Below are 22,959 nucleotides of genomic sequence, written 5' to 3' on the forward strand. Positions count from 1 at the left end.
GCAACAAATTAGAAGAGAGAGATATTAAGGAAACAATTCATTTACCACTGCAATAAAAAAATAAAATATCTAAGAATGGAGGGGAGAGTTAATTGGCAGGTCACTTACTGTGTAAGTAGTATAGCAGCTGTCAAGCTGGGTCTGAAACACGAGTCCAAACCATGGTAAGGATGTCTCATGTTGTAAGCAGTTGGAGTCAACATCGGTTTTAAACAAAGGAGTGACCATCAGGTCTAGATTTTAGAAAGCTCTGCCTGTCGTATGGAAGATGGATTGAAAGCAGCACTGGAGGTGGAAGACAAATTAGGATGTTATTATAATAATCCAAGTAAGAATTGGTAAGGGCCTCAGTCAGCAAGAATAATGGCTGTGAGTGTATAAAGTTGCAGCAGATATTTTTTTAAAGTGTATCATTAAATGTTTTTCAGTAGATCCAAAAAAAAAAAAAAAAAAAAAAAAAATCTAAGAATAAATTTAACCAAGGAGATGAAAGACCTGTGCATGAAAACTATTAACAATATTGCTGAAAGAAATTGAAGAAGACACAAACAAATGGAAAGATATTCTGTGATCATTGGAAGAATTAACATTGTTAAAAATAACATATGGGTGATATATTTTTCACATACGTAGGAACTTTTAAGTATTATAAAATAGCATGTTATAGTATTGTGGTGAACTTCTAATCTTAATGATTCTGTTAAATTTTACACCTCTTAGTTAGGGGATAGATGGCTTAAGTTTGTTGTATAATTCTACTCTTATAGAATACTTTTAACTTTGTTGCTCAAAAGTTGTGTTTTTTCAAAGTTCATGTAGCCCTCCAATTCCCCTCTCTCCTGCAATATGTAGGTGAGATGAGTGAAAGGAGTATCTCTATTCCTCCCTTCAATGTGCTAGTGCTTAGTCAAACATGAAAATAAATAAGCACAATAAATGTAATTAAAAACAAGAACTCAACAATCTAATCTCTGCACAAGCAGTTGTATATATTAATGTTATATATGAAAGTTGTTAAGAGAGTAAATCCTAAGAGTTCTCATCATAAGGAAAATTTTTTTTCCTATTTCTTTAATTTTGTATCTATATGAGATAATGGATGTTCACTAAACTTATTGTGGTAAACATTTCACGATGTATGTAGTTTTGTTTTGTTAAATGGAAGGAACAATGTTCATATCCATTATTAGAGATACAATTTAATAATTTTAAGTTTCAGAAAGTCAAAAGTAAAACACATTTTCTGTGTTAACATAATTCGGTAGGGAAAAGGGATTAGGCTGGAAGAAGGAAGACCTTGATTTTAACTCAGGCCGCAGCGTTTTGTATCCACTTGGCTTTGACCTAAGCTTTATGAGCTTGGGTTTTCTTGTCTAAGTAGTGGGGATCACAATTCTGTTCACTTTCCTTGTAAAATTCTTTTAAGAATGAGAAAAATAGAGTATACTTATACACTCTAACAACCAAGAAGAGTAATATTTAAATGTAAGGTGTCGTGGGAAAAAAAATTCACATTTATTGGCATTTTATTTATATTGAATTAATGGAATCTTAAGACATTTAGATATAGCATTCCAATTTATCAGTTATTCATGATATTTATCTTATTTTTTAGCACTAAATTTATTTATTTGTTTGTTTTTATTTTTGGCTGTGTTGGGTCCTTGTTGCTGAGCGCGGGCTTTCTCTAGTTGTGGTGAGCGGCGGCTACTCTTCCTTGCGGTGTGTGGGCTTCTCATTGTCGTGGCTTCTCTTGTTGCAGAGCACGGGCTCTAGGCACTCAGGCTTCAGTAGTTGTGGCACGTGGGCTCAGTAGTTGTGGCTTGCAGGCTCTTGAGTGCAGGCTCAGTAGTTGTGGCGCACGGGCTTAGTTGCTCCGCCACATGTGGGATCTTCCCGGGCCAGGGCTTGAACCTGTGTCCCTTGCATTGGCAGGCAGATTCTTAACCACCGTGCCACCGGGGAAGCCCACTAAATTTAACTTAAGAATAAAATCATTTTTTTGGCCATTTAAGGGTCTCTTAATATGCTACCTAAAACTGTTATAAAAATTACTGAATCATTGATAGCAAGATTCATTTTAGGACAGAAATAATCTTTGTTCTGTGCTATTTAAATATGTATATATATATATTTGAATGATAATTCTATCTTGATAATTTTATATAAAATACTATTGTTTTTTGATATTTTTAAAAATATAAAATACAAACTAGAAATTTTAACCACCTTTGAAGTCAATAGTACTTTATTCTAGGGAATTTAAAATCAGGTTATATTGGATTACTTCGCTTAAAAAAATATTTGTTAAAATGCAGATGTTTCTGGAAAAATGAAACATTACCATTGGCTTAATTTCCTTTTTTTTCTTGATAAATCAAGTTTATTCAGGTTTAATTTATGAACAATAAAATCACACATTATTTCTGTGTCCACATTGTTTAAAAATTGTGGTAAAATACAAAAAATGTAAACATTACCATCTTAACCATTTTTAAGTTCAGCAATGACAAGTATGTTCACATTGTTGTGTAAAATGCACTCCTTTGAAGTGTGCAGCTTGATTAGTTCTGAAAATACATTTCAATACACTTGTGTAACCTTCAGTATAAATAAATACACAGTATTTCTGTCACCCCCCAAATGTTCCTTTGTGCCTCTTTATAATCTCCACTAACCCCAAACCAAGTAATGTCCTCAAGAAGACAACAGGTGCTGGCAAGGATGTGGTGGAAAGGGAACCCTCGTACACTGTTGGTGGGGATGTAAATTGGTGCAGCCACTATGGAAAATAATATGGAGTTTCCTCAAGAAATTAAAAATAGATCTACCATATGATTCAGCAGTTCCAGTTCTGGATATATAGCCAAGGAAATTAAAACAGGATTTTGAAGAGATAGATACACTCCTAAATAGCATCATTCACAATATCTAAGATATGGAAACAACCTAAATGCCCATCAATGGGTGAATGGATAAAAAAGATGTGGTATATATGCACAATGAAATATCATTCAGCCATGAGAAAGGAGGATATCCTTTTGTGACACCATGGATCGACCTTGAACACATTATGCTAAGTGAGATATGTCAGACAGAGAAAGACAAATACTGTATGATATCCCTTATATGTGGAATCCAAAAAGTCAAACTCATAAAAAACAGCAAAATGGTGTTTACAGGGGATGGGGCCATGAAGGGGATAAGACTGATGTTGTTTAAGGGTACACACTTGCAACAAGTAGTAAATAAGCCATGGAGATCTAATGCACAGTATAATGAATATAGACAACAATTTTGTGTTATAAATATGAATTTCTTTTAAAAATAAGGACTGCTTAGGTCTGTAAAGGCTTTTTGATGATCTTTGGGAAAATTTGGAGCAGATGCCATAGGTTTGTATATGGAAAGCAATATGTGTGCATAGGTCATTTTAGTCATTTTTCATAGATAAATTTATTAATTCAGTGTGAAGTAACACTAGTTAATTTGATGTTCACTGATTTATTCCAGAATCAGATTGCATTGAATCTTAATAGATTTACTAAAGATCATAACTGGAAAGTAGTCTTAGCTATTTAAATAGGTAGCTAGATGAAAATTTTAAAATAGGCACATTTTCATGGGAGAGTATAAAATAATCATTTCTGATCCCTGCTGAAGTTTTCCTCTATCTTGAGAACATTTGCTAAGAAGTAAGACCTATTACTTGTGTTCCTAATGTCAGGTTTTCAGAGAGTCTCTGAAGTGCCTGCATCTTCCCTCTGGAGTTTGTTTGGTTCAAGCTCAGATGGGATCCAGAATCCTGCAGGGTCTCCTTGGGCAAACCAGGCTTATTGCCTATAGGAAGTCCTTTAGAAAATAGGGCCTTCCTGAGATTTGCCTGTTCTTTTCCGGCCACTCTGAAGGCACTTGAAAAGGCTTTTTGAATTCTTGTTTCCCAGTTATTTATTTTAATTCTGTGATTCTCCCTCTCCCTCCCCCAACACCTTATTTTTATGTTATTTTGCCATATGCTATTTGCCAGGCACTGTGGTAGCCACACAAAGATTGAAGAAGACATGATGTTTTTCTTCTGTGAACTTTTATGGTGTAGACAGACATCAAAAGATGATATAAAATCAATACTGTGTGGGCTGGTAGGGATCTCCTCAGGGTAGGAAGAGGGTGCAGAGAATGGGCGCCTCATGCATCTGTGGGAGGGAGGCAGGGAGAGGTGCCTGGACCCATGGGAGTAACTTGGGGTGAATCTAGAAGGAGAGGTAGGAGTGTGCCCGACAAGGAAGATAATAGAGGAGGGAGGGCCTTCCTGGTAAGTGAAACTCATGAGCAAAGGCATGGCGAAAAGAACAACTGGGAGTTTGCTAGGGCACTTCTGGATGTGCACTTTTGAGTAGTTAATACTTTCTAAAGATGTTTTATCACCAACAAAATACTCATTACTGCTTATTCAGGCTCCCTCTAGATTATATTTAGTTCTTTAGCCATGATGTGCGCAAAATAGCACACCTACCTATTTAGGGTCGATATAGTGGAAAGGCTAGGAGTCATTAGAATTATACACACCTGGGGTCACTTCCCAGCTCTGCCACCCACTCACCATGTGACCAAGGACAAGTTATTTAAACCCTCAAAACTTTCCTTTCTTTATCCCTAAAGCAATGATAAAAATAGTTATGCTTTAGAGTTGAGGATTAAATAACATGTTTTTAAGATACTTAGGATAGTATAAGCTCAAACTAGCCCTTCAGTAGATGGCAGCTGTCACTATTATATGGTTGATGTAAATGGCAATTTGTATTTTTAAATATTAAATAAAATGCATTGAAGTTTATTAGTCATAGAATAATGAAAACATGATTTAATATATCTAAATTACTTAGGCTGACATATTAGGCTTTTTATTCCTATTTTGTTTATTTATAGGCAAAATCTCAAATATTATCCAATGTATTGGATGTTGCCCATCAGTTTATAAAGAAAGTTAATCCGGATGAACCCAAAGGGGAGAATCATTCTACAAAAGGGATTAGTAAAAGTCAGCATAAAACCAAATCTCTTCTTCTTCAGGGGAGCAGCTCTGAGGTAAGCTGAGGAAAATATAGTAGACATTTTCTGTCATACATGATCATGGAAACTGTCATTCATATACTCAACTAGAGCTGTAGAGTTTTGGAGATTATTTGATCACATTGTTGGTAATATGAATTTGTTTTTTTTATTAATCAGAAACACTTTCACTGTAAAAATCCTTTTAAAGAGATTGCTTTGATTTCTCTGGCTACTAGTTTGTTTTTTTTTAAACATCTTTATTGGAGTATAATTGCTTTACAATGGTGTGTTAGTTTCTGCTTTATAACAAAGTGAATCAGTTATACATATATATATGTTCCCATATCTCTTCCCTCTTGCGTCTCCCTCCCTCCCACCCTCCCTATCCCACCCCTCTAGGTGGTCACAAAGCACCAAGCTGATCTCCCTGTGCTATGCGGCTGCTTCCCACTAGCTATCTATTTGACATTTGGTAGTGTATATATGTCCATGCCATTCTCTCACCCTGTCACATCTTACCCCTCCCCCTCCCCATATCCTCAAGTCCATTCTCTAGTAGGTCTGTGTCTTTATTCCCGTCTTGCCACTAGGTTCTTCATGACCTTTTTTTTCCCTTAGATTCCATATATATGTGTTAGCATACTGTATTTGTTTTTCTCTTTCTGACTTACTTCACTCTGTTATGACAGACTCTAACTCCATCCACCTCACTACAAATACCTCCATGGCTACTAGTTTTTTGATGAATGATCCTTTGATCATATTGCTTTCCAGGCATTTTCACCACATCAGGAAATGAATATTTGGGAGAAATATAAAAAAAAACTACAATGCAATATAACAATTTTATATTAATCAGGATCTTAGAGAGGCTAAACATACAAAACCTTGCCAAGTGTTTTAGGTGACAGGCAATTTCACAGTTATTTAAAATCAGATTTATACCAAATTGTGTGGTCATTCAGATTGATTACTGATCCTATGATGTACTAGATAAGCTTTCATCAGCTCATGTTTGTGTTTTAATAATAGACTTGTTGTATTGATTCTTTAGCAAGAAAGAAACTTCCTCAAATTTTGATCCTTGTAATTAATAATCCTCATTCTTTTAGATGCCACTCGCCTTTTCACTGTAGTTCAGAAATAGTAACTTGGCCAGAGTCACACAGCTTGTTACTTTGTGACAGAATCAGGCTTGAACTTCAGTCCCGTGAGTTCCTAACCCTTGCTCAGAGAACATAAAAGAAAACATGCTCTATGGTAGTAGGACCTCTTTACAGTAGAGAAACTATACTTGAATTGTCCAGGAAGGTTAGCAGTTTGGCATGAATTTCACTAATAGACCTGCCAAGGGTGCTTGTGAATAATCACTGAATGAGTTACAGTCTTATTAGAATAATAATGTACTGAGGACCGACTATGTGCCAGACACCATCCTACATATTTTACGTGCATTATCTCTTTTTACTCTTTTAAATTTTTTTCTTTTTTTTCAGATGAGAAAATAGTGGCAAAGCAGTTTTTTTAAATTGCCCAAGATATCATTGATAGTGGAACTTCAATTTGAACCCAGGCTTTATGACCCCAAATTACCTGCTTTTAACCATTACCCAGAGGCTGTGGTTTTAAGGGTTTCTCCTTCATGCCTGCCATTTTATCTAATTTATCCTACCAATAAAAATAGTGATAAATCAACAGCTAACATTTATTAAACTCTGTATGCTAGGCTTAATCCTTTAATTGCTTTATCTTATCCAGTAATCACAATAGCCATATAAGTTTTACATTATTATTATCTCACTTAACAGATGAGAAAGCCAGAGAGGATTTAAGTAACGAGCTCTACTAGAAAGCTATAGAGCTACTCTTTTGCCTGCTCTTTTAATCCCTAAAATAAATGCTGCCTCTTGTTCCCATCGGTAACTGTGTATGCTGTATAGACCCTCCACCCCTGGTCTTAATGTGAAGCCATTAATTCAGTGGTTTCATCCAGGAATGCACATTAGAATCAACTGGAGAAACATTAGAGAAACACACATGACTGAGTTTAGCATCTCTCTGGGTGGGTCCAGACGTGTGGTTTTAACACCTGCTCAGTCATTCTGGTGAGTAGTCCTGGTTGGGCATCCCTGCTGTCGACCCTCAGGTGTGCACCTGTACACAGCGCACACACTAAAGAAGTGCCCCCCTCATATGCTTCGTACTACTCTGTGCTGAGGAGCAGAGGTTCTCCAGCTGCAATAAGCATCAGAATCACTGGGTAAGTTTGTAAAAAATGTGCATTCCTGGCCTGCCACTCAAACTTCGATTTTTTTTACATCTAGGTTGGGCCCAGGAATCTGATTTTTAATTGGCTTACCAAGCAATTTGAATGCCTGGAAGAGTCAAAATGGTGCTAAAGCCTGATATCTGTCTTAGGACTTTTCTTATGGATTCAAGCCAGTGGATATCCTCGGAAATGGGTGCAGTTCATGAAAGAACTTTCATTTTAGAGACTGAAACCTGGGTTTGAAATCCTGACTCTGGTTTTCTAGCTTTGTAACATCGGGTAGTTTACTTTAGCCTTTTGATCCTCTGTTTCCTTTTCTGGAAAGTGGGGATATTAAAACATATTTTGTGGGGTATCATGTAGCCTAGAGGGGTAATGGATGCACAGCATTGGATTCCATGTGCTTCTTCAAATTTCCTAGCCCCTGTAGAATCGGGCAGGATCCTGACGGGCTCTGAGTGGAAGTGACATATGACAGTTCTGAGCTGAAACATTTAAGAGCCAATGTACTATCCTCTGGCTTTTTCCTATCCTGCCACCGCTGTGTGGAAGCCAAGTATTCCATAGGCATAGCTGTAAAATGCGAATGTCTTGTGTCTCTGATTCATTGCTTGGAAAGGAGCTGCCCTGGAAAGCTGCTAGAATCACCAGAATACTTAACTCATTTTGTATTAAGCACTGAGTTTTCAGTGCATCTTCATGAGTGCAGCATACATATACACACGCATTCACATATTGCTTACTGAATACCTGTAAATACCTTCCCACATACTTCTAAGACTCAGTATTTCCAAACGAAATTCATCATGTCTTCTCCAAAACCTATGGATGTTACTGTTGGTGGCAGCCTCTCTTCTAGCTTTCCAAGCCAGCAGGAACATTTATTTTCTATAGTCATTTCTCTTTCTCCTTTGCATATCCAGTCAGTTACCACATCTCATCTTAAAACTGTCTGAAAACTCTTGAATATTTGGTCACTTCTATTCTTATTGCTATTCCAAATACTGAAATTAGCTTTTGCTTAAAGTGCAAAAGGTCTATAAAGTGAAAAGTGCATTTTCTTCTCTCCCTTTCTAGAAGGGGATAATTATTTAATAATTATTCTACTTTTGTATGTATGTATTTCTTAACAAAATATTAGTATGTTGCATACTGCTCTGCAAACATGCTTTTTACACTTAACAGTAGTTTTGTTATCCATGTAAGTGTATTCCACAGCCTTCTCATTCTATATAGTGGTTGTTAAATACTCCATTTATTGGATATAAAATAACTTTTAAACTATGTTTTCTCTGATCAGCATTTATACTGTTTTAATCTTTTGCCAGTATAAACTATAGTATAAAAAATAATTTTGAAAAATATTGTTTTGCAATATTAAATAAAAACAATAAATTAAAAACAATAAATAAATTAAAAACAGTAAAACAATAAATTAAAAACAATAAAAATATTGTTTTGCAATACTCAGAAATATATGAGTATATCCATATGATAAAATCCTAAGATTCTTAGGTGAAGAGGGTTATGCATTTGTAATGTTGATAGATATTGAGAAATGGATGTAAATTTTAATTTGTTTCCTTGCATCCAAACTCACTGTTCTCCAATTTCTTTCTCTCCCACACTACTGTGTGGGACTCTTCAGTAGCTACTGTGTGGGACTCTTCAGTAGGTTTGCATTTCCAATATGTTTTAAGTGTAATTTTCTCTGTATGGCAGGCAGGATCCTTTACAACCTGCCCCTACTTGTCTTTCCACCCTTTATATTTTCTCATATCCCACTTTTTGCTATAGCAACACAACTGCATACAGTTCCATGCCACTGTGTTCTTTAACTCCATGCCTTAACATATGTACCATTCTCTCACTCCGGAATACTGCCCCTGACACTTTTTGTCCATAGGATTCTTGTTTATCTGAGTTAAATTCCTGCTCTTTGCTCCTATTTCTATTTCTGTGTTTCTGTGTCAACCACTAGCATAGTGTCTGTAGGTTCCAGATGCTTTTTGTTTATACTGAATTTTATATATGCACATATTTAACGATTTTCTCTCAATTGTCCTCTGACAATCTGCCTGGTTTTTTTGCAATTAAGGGCTGAACATAGAGGATTCTACTGTTGTATCTAGAAGATACACAATGGAGATTTAGCAATTTCATCAGTGTAGGTAATCCACATTTGATAATTCAGCATTGGTGCGGAACTTATTTTGCTTTAGATTCCTAATTTGGCTGTTTTCTCTGATTCACTGGATAACTGCCAAATCCTACCTTTATTTTCTTCTGTGTGTTCACAGTGGATCTATATTTTGTATGGAATTCATCCTTTCCCCCCCGTCATTACATTGAGAAGCAGGCAGTTTTTCATATGCATTCATTAATTTGTCCATTCATTCAGCTAACTTTTAATGAGCACCTACTTTGTGCCAGGCACTACTCTTGGCACTGAGGAAACAGACAGCATTCCTGATCCCATTACATTCTAATGGGGAGAGACCAGCAATAAACAAACATGTAGAGTAAATTCACATGGAGATAAGTTATTGAGAGAAAAATAAAGCAGATAAGAGATTGGAAAGTCGGGGAGAAAGGGGCTTTGTTTTTAGGGTCATCAGTAGTGTCATCACCTGTTCTCTGAGTAGGTGACATTTGAGCCAAGACCAAATTAAATGAGTGGAATGGCTGTGTGAAGATATGAAAAGGGACCATTCCAGGCATTGGATATAGCCTGCGCAAGGCCCTCGAGTGGAATATGCTTGATGGGTTCCTAGAACTGAAAGAAGATAAGTTTAGCTGGAGCAGGGTGAATGAAGGGGAGAATTAAAGGAAGTGAAGTGAAAGGCAGGGGGGTACAAGTTTGTGTACAGCCTTGTAAGTCCTAGTAGGAACTGAGGGTTTCACAGAGAGTCATTGGAGGGTTTGGAGCAGAGAAGTGACATCAGATTTACATGTTAAGAAACTGTTCTTTCTGCTGTGGGGAGGTTGCAGGGAGCAGGAGACTGGAGAAGTAGAATTAGATACAAGGCTATCACTGCTTTCCAGGGAAAACACTGGTGGATAACATAGTGATAAACCCTCAGTCCTGTAGGTTCTAGTTTTAGTATTTCTGAAGAGACAGTTTAAAACTGTCTATAGTTTTAAAGAAATCAGTAAAGCACATAAATAAGTACAACTTTAAAACATTCTGTTCTAAGTTTAAAAATAATGTGTGATTCACAATGCTCACTAATTAATGCTACCTGTATTGTAAGATACAGAACATTTAGTAAAGCACATTTAGATACACTTTTAATTGTTTTAGGTAGAACTTTCAACAACAAAAAAAGAAGAATGTGCAAATCCAAGAGATAGGCTCTTGTGTGAAGGGCCATTTGTTGAAGAAGCTTCTGCCCAATCCTTTCAAGAAGTTCTAAATCAATGGAGAACTGGGCATCATGATGACAATGAGAAACAGAAGTTACATGCAGCAAAACCAGGTACTGCTTTGTTTTTTTAAATAAAATGAATGCTTTAAAATAAAGCTGAATTTATTTTATCTCCATTCTCTGTGAATATAAATGCAGTGTTCAGAAACACTGAAACATTGGGATAGTAGTTTGATATAACTCTTCAAAGGAGTAGTCACTCTATGACCATTGGTTTAGTGTTTTAATATTTATAAACCCCAGAATTGGGCATTGGGGATATATTTGCCTTTGTTTCTTACGTAAATTCAGGCTGTCAAATGAATAGAGAATTAGATTCTCTCAGCTCCTCTTCTAGCAGAAAGTTTTGTCAGAACAACTATTCCTTTATTGAACTGTAATTACAACATATAAAACAGGAGGATCTATGAGATGAGAGCAGTAGAGAATTTTCTTATATGTGTCTTGAGAAATATATTTCAAGGACTGCTGTGAAGTTCAGGGGGATAATTAATTTGTCTTTTGTTTTTCTTTCTTTTTGAAGAAATATTTGTTTTTATTTTTCCTTGGTAATTTTCACACCCATATTCTAGACATTGAAGATCTGGATGACCGAAGTGTACAGTGTCTTTTCTTTGTTTCCCAGTACCTTTTGAGGGAAATCATACCTTTAGAAGTATTCAATTTATTAATTTTATTACTCAGAATCTTGTTGAGGCTTCCAATTGATTTTCATTAAAAATAAAATATTAGATAATAAACTTAAATCATGTAACTTAGTTGAAGCATTCAATTTTATGATTTTTATTTCATTTTTTTTCCAGTGAAGGAACTCTCCTGATTAGTCCTCTTTTGTAACATAGTGTAATTCCTAATGTCAAGATATCACACACCTTATTCCCAATTAAAATCTGATTTTTTACTAAATAATGTTCTCTCTTTCAAATATTTTTCCTACATTTGTTCATGATACATCAATTTTGTTAATACTTCCAAGACTTTATTTGTATACCCTGTTTTAGTATGTACATCAATATAACTCTCATTGACTATGTTATTTTATGTGCTCTTTTATTTGTGCTTTCACATTTTGATGTATTTTTTACTTTTTTACTCTGAAAAGGATTAAGTCTTCTATAGAAATACCTTTTCGATTGTCCACTTTGAAGACATAGTATTTAAAAATAATAGAGGAACTGATGTGTTGTAGCTTTCCTCTATAGGCTGAAGATTGTGGATAAAGATGCTTAAATGGAATTGAACTGCCTGATTTCAAAGGAATCATGGAAACCTGGAATGGTAGAGGCCAGATGTTGGCATATAATTATCAAAGTTATAGTGGAAAAATTACCAAAATAAGGGGCAAGGAAGACTAGTAATTAGATTGTTTCAATTCACAGAGATCTGTGGTACTAATTGGAGTACATGAGAATGAAAAAGTTTGTATAGACTCCTGTTTTTCCTATCTGAGTAGAAAATTTCCATCCTGATGCACAGAGACCCAACTTGAGCTACCATATTGGGGATTCAGAGTTTATTATAAAGTTCTCAGCGCTAAGCCAGACCACAAATCTGAAGCCCCTTGAGGTAGAGGCTGAGTCCTTTTGCAGGTCACAGGGTACACTATGAATCTTCCTCTAAGCTTTCACTACAGAACTTATGGCTATTTACCAGGATAAACATGCACTGAGGAAAGGCAATGCCCAGACCTTCAGAGGGGTTATTAGATTCTGGGTCTGAACTGACAGTTAGAGACCCTGGAGACCCTAAGTACCACCATAATCCACCAGTCAGTCTTAGAGATTTATGGAAGTGGAATGATAGATAGACTCTTGTCTTTATTCTGTCTCATAGTGCATTGGGACTGTGGGACCATTATGTGGTTATTTTCCCAGTCTTGATTCTTGGGAACGCATATACTTAGTAACAGGAATAATGCCTATATTGATGGTCTGACCTGTGGAATGAAGGTTGTTATGGTAGTATGTAAGTAGAAGACCCTAGAACTGTCTCCCTCCCTTGCCAGTGTCCATGCTAATAAAATACCATGCCAGAAGCAATACCTGGGGATTGCAAAGATTAATGCCAACATCAAAGACCTGAAAGATGCAGGAATACTGCTTTTTATTATATTTCCATTTAACTTACTTATTTGGTACAAAAGCCAGTGATCTTGGAAAATGACTACAGATTAGAGTAAACTTGATCCGATGATGATGATACAGGTCACAGTTGCTTTTCTGGATGTAGTGTCTTTGCTGGAGAAAACCAACACATTCTCCATGGTTGGAGGAGGGAGACAGCTATTGACCTAGCCTAGGGGTTGATTTTTCTGTAAAGTGACAGGTAGTAAATATTTTAAGCTTTGAGGGCCATTCAGAAGGGCCATACAACTCTGCCACTGTATCATGAAAGACAATATATAAACAAACGAGTGTGACTATTTTCTAATAAAACCTTGTTTATGGATACAAATTTGAATTTTACATAATTTTCACATGTCACAATATATTATCCTTCTTTTGATTTTTTTTCAACCATTAGAATATGTAGAAACCATTCTTAGCTTGAAAGCCATACAAAAGCAGTGGACCAGATTTGGCCCAAGAGCTATAGTTTACTGCTCCTTGACATATCAAATGTATTCTTTTCTATTTCTATTAATAAATATAACCAGAGATAGTTTGATAACATATGGCAGAGGTTACAGTATACCTTCACAGTCTTGCTTCAGACCTACATTAACTCTCCAGCTTTCTAGCATTATATAGTCCCAAAGAACCTTGATTGTCTTGCTATTGCACAGAAGATAATGCTTGCCCATTAGATTGATGGCATGATGCTAAGTGGATTTTGTGAACAGGGAGTATCGGTTACAGAATGATTATATTGGACCCTTTCCATCATGGGTAGGGCAGTAATTTGTCTTCATGGGAAAAGCTACATATTTCAGAAGAGGATTTGCCTTCTCTTCCTGTAGTGTATCTGCCAGCAGAAGCTTTATTTGTCACTGTGGTGTCTTACACAATGAGTGTCTTAGATCAAGACACTCATTTTATTATGAAAAAGGTATAGGAATAGGCTCATACTCATGGAATTCACTCATCTTACCATGTGCAGCACTATCCAGCTAGCTTGATAGTTTTGTGGAATGGCCTGCTGGAGGTTCAGTATGGGTTCCAGCTGAGAAACAACATCTTGTGAGTTTGGGGTGCTTTTCCTACAAGGGGCTCTATATTACATGAAACTCCAGCAAAACTTCCATTAAACAGGAAGCTGAGACTACCCACTGCCATTTGGGGCTCATCAGCACTGAGTTAATAGTCAGGAAGGGTCACTGTACCGACCATGTTGTTTGAGCACAAGTATGAAGGAACAATTAGATTGTTATCATACAATAAAGAAAAGATAGACTTCATCTGCAAACCATTCAGTGGCATACTTAATTTTTCTGTGTCCAGTAATAATGTTCATTGGAAAAATGTGGCAACCCAATGAAAAGAAGGCTTCTATGGTCTTGAATCTTTTGAGAAAGATTTTAGTCCTCTACCAGGTAAAAGGGGTTGGCAGACAGTAAGGTAAACAGAATGGGTGATGAGAGAAGGAAGCTATGGTAAACAAATCAAGGTAGGCTTCAAAACCAGCTACAAAATGAAGAACCATGGCAGCTATGTTTTATATTGAGTAATTGTTTTTTTTTTTTCTCCTCTCTTTTTCCTGATACCTAATATGACACGTACTACTGGTATCTAACATTTAAATTTAGTTGGGAGTATCACTAAATTGAAATCTCCCTGTGATACATAGTGGCTCTAGAACTTTGTGTTCCCTGTGCTTCAGACATGAGTTAGTTTTGTTTTGTTTTGTTTTGTTTTGTTTTCAGAGGAAGAGACAGACAGACAAATGGATGCTTAGATGCAAACTAAGTAGACTCTGTCTCTCCAGATCCGTTCTTTCCCATTTCTGCCCTACTCTGTGCCCCTAGAGGTTTAGATCTTTAGAGGCTGCATCACGTGAACTCCCTTGTTCTCTGGCTTCTGGTTGGGTTTGACCAGTTGGAGACACTAGCAGCACATTGAAGGGTGAGAAGAGAGGTAGAGGTATTCACTCTCCCTCTCCTTTATGTGCTGAGATTTTGCAGTTACTGCTTTGTCTGCATATATCATTAGCTCCACTCAGATGACCTTTCATCCACAGCCATTACTTTCCATGACTACTTACAACACTTGCCTTACTTTGTCCTCTCAAGCCTAGGGTTGGTAACAGCTCTCCACTATTTTTAGTCTCTGAGTGCTTCAACATCACTTGTTCCCTTAACCTTAACATGATTATAAATTAGTCCCTTCATTTGATCTTCTTCAAATTACCCCTTTGAGTTTTTTCTTTCCTGTCAGGACCCTGACTGATACAGATAATTAAAAAGGGATTTCTAAGAAGCCAAGGTTCAAGTTGAAGTCTAGAAAATGAGTTGGAGAGTGGAGACAAATTAGAATGTACAGAGGCTCCATGATGAAGAGAGCATATTGTGTTAATGGAACTGAAGGTAGATGTGCACGGCTGGACCTCAGAGAGCAAGGTTGTAGCACAACAAGCTAGAGAGGAATTACATTTAGTGGCTTGGAAAGACAAGGCTACAAACAAGACAAAGAGTGGCATAGATATAGGAGGAAAGTTGGTAAAGTGTATTATCATAAAAACCCATGGAGGACAGTGTTTTTAAGTAAAGAAATGAGGCCAACAGTGTGGTTGCCATGGAGAAATCATTAAGATGAGGACTTCTGTTGATATAATATGTGATTTTATTTTGCCTCAGAGTATTATAAATGTGATTGTTTATGTGCGTGTATATTGTATGTATGTGTTTGTAACTATTTTCCTTTCCCTAAGATATTAAGTAGATAAAAAGAACATTTATAAAATTTATATACCTTATGGAGAAAAACAAAACAATAAGAACCTGTTCTCTTCCTTTTCCCTCCCCTCTAAGTGATTATCACTAGCCTGGATTTGTGTTTTTTCATTCCCTTGATTTCCTTGCAGTTTACTGCATGTGTGTATCTCTAAACAATATATTGTTAAATTTGCATGTATTTAAACATTGTGTAAATGGAAAACTAGTATATGTACTCTTTTTCAACCTGTTTAACTTGTTCAACATAATTTACTGAGATTTACCCATAAAGGTGTGCATAGTTGTATTTCATTCATTTTCCCTGCTTAAGAGTCTTATGCTTAAAAGTCTTCTTTATATGACTACATCACTGTTTACCTGTTTAAATATTGATGTTTGTTTAGGTTGATTCCCATTTGGGGTAAGAAAGAGGTAGAGGTACTTACTTTTCCTCTCCTTGATGTGCTGAGATTTTGCAGTGACTGCATTCTCTACTTATGTTACAGAGCAGCACTTACATGACCTTTCATCCACAGCCCTTGCTTTCAAAGACTTCTTACAAATTTCTCCTACTTTGTCCTCTCAAGCCTAGGGTTGGTAACAGCTTTCCATTATTTTTAGTTTCTGAGTGCTTCAACATCACTTATTCCCTTAACCCTACCCAGCAAACACTGCTGTTTTGAATATTCTTGCACAGGTCTCCTAATACACATGTGTACACATTTCTAGGTGTCTCTTCCTGGGAGCAGAATAGCTGGGTCATAGGGTGTCTGTGTCTTTAACTATACTAGGTAAACCTGAATTTTTTTACCAAAGTATTTGTGTTAGTTTATACTCCTCTCTGCGGTATATAAATGGTTTGGCTGCTTCCCATTATCACCAACACTTTACCTGTCAGTTTTTAAAAATTTTTGCTGGTCTGATAGAGATGAAATTGTATATTTCATTTGTGTACCTCATTACAAATGACACTGAGTATGTTTTCCTCTGTTTCTTGGCCATTAGCTTTGAATTATCAAGTGTTCTAGTTATTTCTGTTATTGATTTCTAACTTGATTACGTTTTAGTGAACTGTAAAATTTCATTTCCTTCAGTGTGAAAGGCAAATACTTACAATGGCCTAGAAGGTTCAATGTAATCTGAAGTCCCTATCTCTGTGATCTCACTTCCTATTACTCTCTCCCTGGCTTGTTCTGTTTCAGCCACACTGGCCTCCTGGCTGTTCCTTAAACACCTTGGGCAAATTTACCTTAAGACTTTTAAAAGCATTGTCTATTAAGGAAAATACCCATCATCCCTTCAATATGAACAATGGGACATCTTACACAACTTCACACAAAAGGTAGCTAGGGAACCATTAAACAAGGGAGCAAACCAAAACCTTAGTTCCATAGCTTGTGTGGCATTGTTCAGGGAGACATGACTCATGAATCCATGTGTTCTAGATTTGTTTTCTGTAAGCAATTTGAAACAAAGCTTATCCTGCTGAATGCATTACATAGCTAAAGACTCTCTTTCTAGAAAATATCATTAATCTGTTTGCCAGAAAGTCTAGTTATTAGCATATTCACAAGCAAGTTAACCCAGGCCACCTGCCATCTTTATTTCCTGGGAATGTGCCATTGGTGATGGGAGAAGAGTGAGTCACAGGTCAGCTGCTTCATCTCCTTCCTCCTCATCACCCTTCTAGACTTGGGGATTATCTCTCAAGCCACAAGTGACTCTTCTCCATGATCTGGACAGAAAAAAAAGTGAGTCCTCATTTTTTTTCTCTTTCAGCTTCCCTGCCGGGAAATATTTTGTTTTCTTATGAAAAGGAGGACTCACAGCAGAGGGCTCTCCTTTTTTCTATGACTTGCCCTTGTCCTTGACTCCTACTCTTTCAGTTCATGCGTTCTGATGGTGGTTCTCAGAACATCCTCCAGTTGCTTTCTTCAACACTGCTCTACACTTTGGGAAGAATATGAGTGGATGACTTACATTCTTTTGGTTTATTTCTATTGCTGGCATTTGGCTGTTTCTAAAAGCGATTTATTAAAGGCTGCATTATGAGCTTGGGATTATTCTCTAGTTTCAGTCTATAAAAAAATAGTTGTTTCCCTCTTTACTACTTCTCTACCTTCTCCCACATTTTTCCTCCTGTTGTGGTCGTTATGGAGAGAGGGCTAATATCTAGGAGGGTGGAGAGACTAGTAACTGTATTTATGCTGCTTTCTTTCCCAGAAATCTCCATCAGTTTTAAATATCTTTGAATGGTGGTTTTAATTTAGTAGTACTTCAGAAACATCTTAAGCATCTGGAAGTAAGTTGCCATGTAGATATAAATTCATGAGGACAGTTGGTGCCATGAGGACAGAAAGTGCCAAAATGGCACTCTCCTCCAGGTGCCATTTTGAGTTAGTTATTTTCTGTTTCCCATAATGTGTAAATATTATTGTCAGTGGCTCTAACACATACCTTTATGTGTGTGTGCGTTTATAGAATATATAATGAATCTATTTGTATTTATCTTTATCGTGTAAAATAATTAGTTGCTTTAAAAAACCTTGTGAATCATAAGATATTTTTCATTTCAATAAATTATTGAAGAAAACTATCTATACAGTAATAGAATAAATCACCAATATTTAACACTTTTGCATCATTTAAGCCTAGAACTATTGATTATACAGACAAATATCAAAGCATATTTGCCTCAAAAATGGTGAATTCTATATCCTGAGAGAAGATGTGGTAATTTGTAGACTAGGTTACCTTAATTATGCATATTATGTTTATTTTTATAGACTCATTGGAAGAATGTGAAATACAAACTAATCTGAGAATTTGGACAGAACCACTTACGATTGAATTTAAAGAAGACAGTCTATCCTACATGGAAAAATTATGGCTTAAAAAACACAGAAGGTATTTTCTGATTTTTTGCATTATAAATAAGAAATGTAAAAGCTATTTACGTTCCTTGTGTGACATGCTTTTTTGTAGCAGTGTTATTTATGCACTTCACATTTGCATAAATAATTTTAAAGCAATATTAAATCCCTGTGAAGCTTCTACCGTTCTGATAAGAATTTTAATTCTATTTATATATGTAATGTGTGATTGATTTAGGGTTTGCCTTGAGAAATGGAAATGTGTATGTGGGAAACAAGGCACAAATATGGTATAGAATTTTAAAATAATAGCAAAAATAATGTGATAAATGAAAGCTTACTTTGAAGAGGTCATTTTTGAGGCTGTACTCTTCAGAAACTTTTAAGTTACTTTTAAAGTTACTTTTAAGTTAAGCAGACCTTTGATTTTATAGTTTTATTAGTAGTATTCAAAGGCTTTATCATTAGATGTAGCATTTCATAAGTTGTTTAAAAGTTAAATATCAAACCAAAATGATGACTGAGTACATGTTGGAGTCATTCATAATTTTACCATGATATAAGAACCACATTGGGAGGTACCTTTAAAGGCCATGGGCTCAGTTTACCCTATAGCGGTGCTACTCACACTTCATTGTGCCTATGAATCAGCTAGAGACTATGGCAAAATACAGATTCTTCTTCAGTAGGTATAGGTGGAGCCTGAGATTTTGCATTTCTGAATTTCTGACAGCTCCCATGTGATACTGCCGTGGATAATGCTAGTCTCTGAACCACATTTTGAGGAGCAGGGTGTTAGAAAACCTGTCTAGAATGTACCTGAGGAATGGTTTTCGAGCCCTTGCTTCACTTCCAGTCATACAAAACCGTCTCCCGAGACGGCCCACTCCATCCTTGGAACATTCTGCCTCCTATGATATCTCCTAGTGAGCTGTAATTTTTTCTGACTAGTTGCTAACTTGGTCCCAATTCTACCAATTAAACCAACACTGAGCAAATTGAATTTCTCCTCTTCATGGTATCCCTTCCTATTTTAAAAAGCAGCCCTCATGACTTCCTTGAAGCTTCTGTTTGACAGGTTACCATCTGCCCCCACACCCCTTCAACTGTTTTTCATGGACAGATTTCTTTTCTTTTAATTTTTTTTTTAAATTTTGAAATACGACATGCAATCAAGAGTTGCAAAACAACATGAAGAATTTCCACATGCCGTTCATTCAGCTTTTCTAATGGTAACATCTTATATAGTCATAGTGCAGGTATCAACACCAAGAAATTAACATTAGTACAATATAACTCACTAAACTACACACTTTATTTGGATTTCACCAGTTTTTTTCACTAACATCCTTATTCTGTTTCAGGATTCAACTGAGGATCTCACATTGCAGTTTTGTCCTATCTCCTTATCCATTGCAATTCCTCAGTCTTCCCTTGTCTTCATGACCTGGACATGAGTACCTGCTGGGTATTTCATAGAATATACTAAGTGTGGGTCTATCTGGTGTTTTTTCATAATTAGATTGAGGTTGTACATTTTGAGGAAGAATGCCACAGAGAGGATGTACCCTTCTCAGTGCATGATATCACCCAATCATACTATCAGTAGATCTCATCACTAGGATGTTAACCTTGAACACATGGTTAACGTGGTACTCACCAAGGTTCCCTGCTGCAAAACCACTCTTTTCCTTTCATAATTAACATTGTGGTCTGTTCAAGCTGTCAGAATACCATAGACTGGGTGGCTTATAAACAACACACATTTATTTTTCACAGTTCTTAAGGGTGGGAAGTCCAAGACCAAGGTGCCAGCAGACTTGGTGACTGGAGAGACCCAGCTTCCTGGTTCATAGAGGGCTGTCTTCTCACTGTGTCCTCACGGGGCAGAAGGGGCGAGAGGTCTCTCTTGGGGAGAGACTAATCCCATTCATGGGGGTGCTACCCTCTTGACCTAGTCACCTCCCAAAGGCTCACCACCTAATACCATCACCTGGGAGGTTAGAATTTCAACATATGAATTTTGTGGGGACACAAACATTCAGAAGAGAACTTTCTGCTCCTTGCCCTCCACCAGTTTATGTCCTGCTCACATACAAAATATGTTCATTCTATCCAGTAGCCCCAAAAGTCTTAACTCCTTCCATCATCAACTCAAAACTCTAAAGTCTTAATTCTAAAGTCTTATCTAAGTATCATCTAAATCAGATATGGGTGAGATTCAATGTATGATTCATTCTGAGACAAACTGCTCTCTAACTGTGAACGTATGAAATCAAACATGTTCTGTGCTTCCAAAATACAAAAGTGGGACAGGCATAGGATAGATATTCCCATTCTAAAAGGGAGAAATTGGAAATAAAAAAGAAGTAACAGGTCCTGAGCAAGTCTGAAACCTAACGGGGCAAATGCTATTAGACCTTAAATCTTGAGAGTATCCTCTGCTGTCCGGGCCCACTGGGATAGAAGCCCCACTTCTGGACACACTGAGGCAGCAGTTCTGCCCCGAGCTTTGCCTGGCAGGGGCTGGGCCCCCGAGGCTCTGGTTGGCTCTGCCCTGTGGCTTTGAGTGGCCCCATTCCTAAGATGGCTCTGAGCTCGGTGACATGCCTGTGACTCCCCTGGGCTTGAATTGTGTGGCTGTTCTAGTCTGGGGTCACAAGGGCAGCCCAGGGATTTACTGGGCTGTTGCTCTAATGGGGGCTCTCTGTGATGGGAGAGATAGCCCTGATGATTTCTGAATTGCCTTCAGGATCATTCTTCCATTGTCTTGGATAATAGGTCATATCTTCTGTTTAGATGGCTAACTGATCTCCCTGTGAGATGATCCTTTGGCCATATACTTCCTATTCTCTCCTGTATAGGTTGTGTCATACTTTTCAATATAAATATAAATAGGCTGAGAATGTTCCAAATCTTTAAGTTTTGCTTCTCTTTTGATTAATTGTCTTTAATTCATTTCTCTCTTCCTTGCATTTTGTTATGAGCAGTCATGAGAAACCAGGCCTCTCCAACACTTTGCTTAGAAATTGCCTCAGCCATATGTCTAATTTCATTACTCACAAGTTCTACCTTCCATAAAACACTAGGACAGGAATGCAATTCAGCTAAGTTCTTTGCCACTTTATTAGCAAGGATTGCCTTTCCTCCATTGTATGATAACTTGTTCCTTACTTCCATCTGATACCTCATCAAAATGGCATTTACCATCCATATTACTACTGACATTCTATTCAGGATTACTTTGGTATTCTTTAAGACTATTGAAGCTTTTTCTGCAGCTCTCTCTTTTTTTTTGAGCCCTTACCAGAATTGTCTTTAAAGGTCTATTAATAGCAATGTAGCCTTTTCCTAGCATGAACTTCAGACCTCTTCCAGCCTTTACTAATTAGCCAGCTCCAAAGCTGCTTTCACATTTTAAGGAATTTTATAGCAGCACCCCACTTCTGGTACCAATCTCTGTCTTTGTCCATTTGGGGTGTTATAACAGAATACCATAGACTGGGTAGCTTATAAAAAACAAACATTTATTTCTCAGTGTTCCTGCGGTTAGGAAGTCCCAGATCAAGAAACCAGCAGATTCAGAGTCTGGTGATGGCCTGCTTCCTGGTTCATAGGAGAAATCTTTTCATGGTGTCTTCACAGGGCTCTCATGGGCCTCTTCTATAAAGGTGCTAATCCCATGTGGGGACTCTGCCTTCATGACCTAATCACCTCCCAAAGGCCTCATCTCTTAATACCATCACACTGAGTGTTAGAATTTCAACATATGAATTGGATGGGGGGGGACTTAATCACATCATAGTAATAAATATTTTAGGGGAGATACTTTGAGATGATGCAAAATTCTGTTTTTCTTTAAACTTTCATCTACTAATTGTAGCATTTGTCAGTGGATTTTGCCTGTATCAATTATTACTCTGCTGCTCTGTTGGGGATTTTCTATTTCCTCTATTCCTTCTACATTTATTAATTGGAATTCTTCAAGGAAGAATATCTCTTTTCCCACTTTGGTTTATTTATTCAATTGTTTATTTATGTGGACTCATGGATATTTATTTTATTTTGGATTAATATCCAATACGATTGTTATTTATTTTTTGACTCAAGTTCCTGCTTTGATCATTGAGAGCTCTTTCAGGTTGACTTCTTGCTCCTTTCAATACGTTCTTGCCCTTTTTTGTTTGTTGGTTGGCTTGAGTTGAACATCTCTTTATTTTTCTAGCACCTGAGATGCATTTTCCTGTCCTAACCCAAGAATCATTTTTCCAAGGAAACCTGATTCCTTTTACTGGAGACTGTTATTCAGAAACCAAGATCTCAACTTAGGTGTACACCTTGCTGCTCAGGAGTCACAGATCCTAGGTTTTCTCAGAGAACATCTAGGAGATACATGTATATATACTAACCCAGGATACACACACAACTAAATTTACTTCTGTACCTGTCTACCTGGATATCTATTAA

General features: G+C 36.8%; 1 protein-coding gene across 1 annotated transcript in view; it reads left to right on the forward strand.

Annotated features, from left to right (window-relative positions):
• The window catches only part of ZBBX (zinc finger B-box domain containing), a 115,574-nt gene that overhangs the window by 58,747 nt on the left and 33,868 nt on the right, over positions 1-22,959 (forward strand). Inside the window, exons 8-10 of the mRNA XM_061193464.1 lie at positions 4,927-5,085; positions 10,626-10,800; positions 18,406-18,526. Coding sequence (XP_061049447.1) covers positions 4,927-5,085; positions 10,626-10,800; positions 18,406-18,526 — 455 coding nt within the window. The remainder of the gene's footprint in view (positions 1-4,926; positions 5,086-10,625; positions 10,801-18,405; positions 18,527-22,959) is intronic.

This window comes from Eubalaena glacialis, chromosome 6 (genome assembly GCF_028564815.1).
Source record: "Eubalaena glacialis isolate mEubGla1 chromosome 6, mEubGla1.1.hap2.+ XY, whole genome shotgun sequence".
NCBI lineage: Eukaryota > Metazoa > Chordata > Mammalia > Artiodactyla > Balaenidae > Eubalaena > Eubalaena glacialis.